Here is a 5,739-nt window from a genome sequence, read left to right on the forward strand (position 1 = left end):
CAAGACCCATCAACGAAGCCCATCTTCATCTTTGCTGTCAATGATAGTTCAACACTTGTGCTCCATTCAAAATAGTTTGCCCTAGTTAGTACTGTAGAAGTTAGGGTTGCACCTGGGATTTCTCCACTATGTATGTAGAGTGGATCTGTACAGTGTCTCTTCTTGGTTGTCATTTTTGATGAATCCGGAGAAGAATGATTCAAAGAAGAAGTTTCTCCGCCGTTAGGGTTTTCAAGAACGTTTCCCCCAAATTCTGTAAGATTACCTTGATGTGTGTCTTTGTCCTCCTCTTCTGTGTCTTCAAGTAGATCGTCTCCTTCAAAATCGAAGTGCTCTGATACCATGAGGAGATCTGGTACTTTCATATAAGATCTCTTAGAAATTGAATAGAATCGCCAAAGAGCTCAATAACAAGAAGAAAAACTGACTTTGTATTATTGATGCATATGTGCAAAACAAAGAGGTTACAAGGGTGATATACCAGATAGGCAAAGTTTGATATACAAATATCACTTTAGCCCTTAAACTATCTTGTAATGTTTAAAATCTACATCTAACTTATAATAATAAAATAACTGATTCTAAAACAAATATAACTATCTGCAAAATAGATAAGGATAATTAATATTATTAAAATATAAAACTTAATACTAATACTTATCTCAATACCTCCTCAACATTTAAGATTATAATATGCGTTTAAGATTATAATCTTAACGTTTTTCTCTCTCATTAATTTTAAATATTTTTTTATTCACTCTCTCTCATCTATTTCATTCATTTCTAATTATTTTATTCATTTTCTCTCGTCAATTTAATCTCTCTAATCATTTTATTCCTTCTCTTATCTATTTCATATATTTATAATATTTTTATATATTTATATAAAATTATTATAATAAAAAAATATACATTTAAATATATTTTTATTTATTATTTATAATATATGTATCTTCATATATAAAATAATTAAGCAAAATATGAAATATAAATACATTATGACAATTGAAATGAATGATAATACGAATAGGGTATAAAATATAAATACATTATGACAATTGAAATGAATGATAATACGAATAAGGGAATAAGGTGAGAGAGCTCAAAAATAAATGGACAATTGAAAGATTAGATCAGTGAGAGTGTGGAAATATGAAAAATCTATATAATAATAATTTTTTTATTCATATCATTTAGTTTAGAATATATATTTTTTTAATTAAATTATCTTTAATTAATTATTTAAAAGTACATATTACAATTGAGATGAATCAAACTTACCGAAAATGAATGATAATACAAGGAGGGTGATAGTAAATAAATGATAATACAAGGAGGGTGATAGATCTTGAAAATAAATTTACAATTCAAAGAGAGAGTATAGAAATGGAAAGATGAAAAAGATATATAATAATAAATTATTTTTAAATATATAATATTTTTTAATTTAAATAATTTATTAATATATAATATTAATTATAAAATAATATATTATAAATATAAAAAATAAATAAGCTTGACGTATAAACTGAATCAAATATACTCAAGTTTAACGATTAAATAAGCTTCCCTAAAAATAAGCTGGATAACCGAGCGTCAATAAACTGAATCAAAAAGAGAGAAAAACGCTGAGATTATAATAAACGCTAAAGAGGGAGGTAGAGAGAAATTTGAGTTTAAACGTAAAAGTGTGTTTGATGATAATTTTTTACGTAAACTTATTACGCAAAGATACTGTATCAGCTTATTACGTAGACGCCTATACGCGGCTTATTAACGTCGAGTCAAACGAGGCCGTTATAATATATTTAATATTTAATTATTATATTTATATATAATTATTAAATATCTTATATAACTCGATAGATCAGGAAAGTAATATCACCAAAGTAAGCTCGCAGTCGCAGGTACAACTAATATCTTTGGTTTCATTTTGTCGTCGTAGCCTTTGAGATAAATTAACAATGGGAGGAATTATTTTCAACGAAGAGGATATGGGTTTTTATTCATCATCAAATGAAGCTATTGATGGTCATCGAACGGTTGTTTTGGTCGGGAAAACTGGAAACGGCAAAAGTGCAACTGGGAACTCCATATTGGGGACAAAAGCCTTCATTTCAAAGACTAACTCATTCGGTGTTACACTTATTACTCAAAGTAATCAAACTCAGTTTCCAGACGGTCAAACTCTTACCGTTATTGATACACCTGGTAAGTACTTAATTACATGTAATGCCAACATTCATTCATTCATTTATTATCCTCAAATCTAATCATTTGCTTGCACATTCAGGATTATTTGATAGTTCAATTGACCATGAAACTATTGGAAGTGAAATACTAAAATGCTTCCGAATGACTAGTGCTGGTGTTCATTCTATCCTGGTGGTTTACTCTCTGAGAAGTCGGTTTTCTAAGGAAGAAGAAGCCGTTATTCATTGTCTCAAAGAACTTTTCGGTGAAAAGATCTATGACTACATGATTGTTGTGTTTACCGGTGGAGATGACTTGGAAGAGGAAGAAGATGAGTCTTTTAAAGATTATTTGGGTCGTCAGAATTCTGAATCTCTTCAGGTATCATTTATTTGTGTTGTTTTGTTAATTTTTGAGTCCCTGCAGATTCTGAATTATAGCTATATTGTTTCTTCATGCAGGAAATCCTTCGCGTCTGTAACAATCGAAAAGTTTTATTTGATAACAGGACAAAGGATAAACACAAGCAAGCTCAACAACGAGAGAGTCTTCTTGCAATGGTGGATCAGGTCATGAATTCAAATGGGGGTCGGCCATATACTAATGAAATATTTCAGAAAATACAGAGAGCAGACAAGGAATTCCGTGATCAGCAAGAACGAATGAAGCTGTTGGAATCGGCAGAAAATTCCAATTCTGAGTTATCTCAAATGATGGAAGAGAGGCGTAAAGAATATGAAGAGGATTTAAAGAATGTGGTTCAGATGGTTGAATCAAAGTTGACTAAATCAATTTTTATTCTTAAACAACAATTGGCAGAAGAAAGAGCTGCCCGGTTAAAGGCTGAAAATAATGCTAAAATATCAAAGTCCAAATTCATGCGGGAAATGGGTAGTCTAAAGAATGACTTGGACAAGGCACGTGTTGAACGGTTTATTGCTGAAAAGTATGTTAAATCAACTAAGTTACAATTCAAAATTGAAGTAGCTAATCTAAAGAACGATTTAGATAAAGCACGTAAATGGGCATGCACCATTATGTGATGATGATGATCATGTATGGAGAAATCCTTCAACTGTTTAGTTTGAGAAGGTTGATGTTTACTATTTTGAATTTCAAGTTTAATTTCTTACTATTGTAATTGAACTGTTAAGGTTAAATAGTTTTTTTGTTTTTTTTTTTTTTTAATATTTTGTTTGTTTGGGTTTATGTATATTATTAAATATAACCAGAAGTGTAAAGTTGACGTAAAAACAACTTTTTATAATTTATTATTTATAAAATTGAATTATAGAAATAAAAATAATAATTTATATTTATTAAGTAAAAATTTGTATTAAAAAAGACAAATAAAACACAATAATAAGTTATCTTGTAGTGAAAATGAAAAGTCATATTATTGAGAAAAACATTTGAAAGATAGAATGAAAAATCAATATTCTATCTCTATGTTATATATATAGCATAAAAAAAATCAATTATAAACAGATTTTCTACTTAAAAATAAAATCACTAGATTATAATATCTAAAAAAAAAATATCTGCCCTCGTTTAAGGAAATTTGACGAGGTGACCCTAAAGATTTTCTTAATTGCATCCGTGGCATAATTTTTAATGCGTTGGTGACCACTTTATTTATTTTGGACGAAAATACATTCATATAAATACTCAATTTTTTCATTTCGTTAATTTTTTTTCATCTCTACTCCGCGCTCTCTCTCGCGAAGACGAAACTTTAAACGAACACATCATACACATTGACGACCAAAATCCGTTGTAATCCATTATTGTTCATCATTCATGTCGATTTATGTTCTTATTTCCATTATGTTTATCTTCAAACCCTAAATCATGAGGTTGTTCTTATTGTTCATCTTGTTCATATTTTGTTCATCTTGTCGATGATGATATTTGCAGATGATGCTCTAAATTGGTTCAATTTCAGGAAAGATTTGTGTGATCTCGTGAAACGGCACGGTGGTCACGCGAAGACCCATCGCGTTACTCAAAACGACACGGTGGTCACATGAAGCGTCACGCGAAGCGGTACGGGCGTTACCGTTCTATTGTTTTTCAACTGAATGAAGAATGATTTTCTTTGTTTTGTTTGATTAAAAAAATATGTCATCTACTCATATTCAGGCTTATTTGTCTGTCTTGCCTTATCAGTTAAATTCATAACTATGGTTGCGACTTTTGATAGGATTTACTTAGTATTTAAGGGCTTTAATTTGGATAGGTTTATGATCATACTGAATATTATAAACAAACATTGTATCCTTTACTCTATCAATCCTTTCACTACTATGTTTTCGTTTCAGTCTATAAGTAGGTGTAAATCTCAATCGATTTAAGATTAATTTTAAATGAACTCATTTTCAAATTAAGAATCTATAACTTACAGTAATTAAAGTTATTTCAAACAACAAGACCTTATAAATTGCTCAAAAACAATTGTCACAAATAAACAAATTTAAGATAATCCAACAATTGAATAATCATCCACTAAAATCAGTGAAAAAAATGCAATAAAAACATGTGTATTATTAATCACCTTAAACAGTTGTCTTTCTAGGCAATCTTAGAACATCAAAAGATACAAAGAATGCTGAATAACGAAAACTTTCAACCAAATCCGAGTCAGAAGGTAAAACAAAACGCCCAAGGCATGGCCCTTCGCTATAAGGGATGACCCTTCGCGTGATGATTGTGCCGTTTCGCGTGACGATCGTGCCGCTTCGCGTGACCACTATGTCGCTTCGCGTGACAACTGTGACGTTTCGCGTGACGACCGTGCCATTTCGCGTGACCACCGTGCCGCTTCACGAGATCATAGTGTCGCTTCGCGTAACGCGATGGGCCTTCGCGTGACGACTGTGCTGCTTCGCGTGACCATCGTGCCGCTTCACGTGATCACCGCACCGCTTTGCGTAACGCGCGTGACCATCGTGCCGCTTTGTGTGACCACCGTGTCGCTTCACGAGATTACATGAATCTTCTAAATATTATTTTCCAATGTTTATTTCTCGATATAATATATATTCTAAAAAAATATTTCTTTATATATAATTATGGAGTTTTATAAATTATTTCATAATTTTACCATATTTTTTATAGTTAAAAAATACATGATAAATTTGAGAGATGATGACAATAAGAAAATTACAAAGACAGAGAGGACAACTTTATATATATTATGTTGCATTTGATACTTTAATTATTATTAAAGTAAAAATATTTAATAATTCCTGTAAACCTAAGATCGTTCATTTTTAAATTTGTTTATTTAATTATTATGAAGACCATAATGGTTGCTCTAACCACTTAAGTTCTTTCTATTTGAGATTATAAATATTGACAATTAAGAAAAAGACGACCGCAAATTAAATTTGTTTATGTAATTATTATGAAGACCATAATGGTTGCTCTAACCACTTAAGTTCTTTCTATTTGAGATTATAAATATTGACAATTAAGAAAAAGACGACGTCAAAAACGATGGAGACGCCATCCATCGATAATGATAACGATGAAGACGACGATAAA

At 30.5% G+C, this 5,739-nt stretch overlaps 1 protein-coding gene across 1 annotated transcript; it reads left to right on the forward strand.

Annotated features, from left to right (window-relative positions):
* Nucleotides 1–1,964: 1,964 nt before the first annotated feature.
* On the forward strand, nt 1,965–3,236 carry LOC124930150 (immune-associated nucleotide-binding protein 9-like). The gene is made up of 3 exons (XM_047470512.1): nt 1,965–2,211; nt 2,294–2,574; nt 2,655–3,236. The coding sequence occupies exons 1-3, from the start codon at nt 1,965–1,967 to the stop codon at nt 3,234–3,236; spliced, it is 1,110 nt and encodes a 369-aa protein (XP_047326468.1).
* The last annotated feature ends 2,503 nt before the right edge of the window (nt 3,237–5,739 follow it).

This window comes from Impatiens glandulifera, chromosome 3, assembly GCF_907164915.1.
Source record: "Impatiens glandulifera chromosome 3, dImpGla2.1, whole genome shotgun sequence".
Lineage (NCBI taxonomy): Eukaryota > Viridiplantae > Streptophyta > Magnoliopsida > Ericales > Balsaminaceae > Impatiens > Impatiens glandulifera.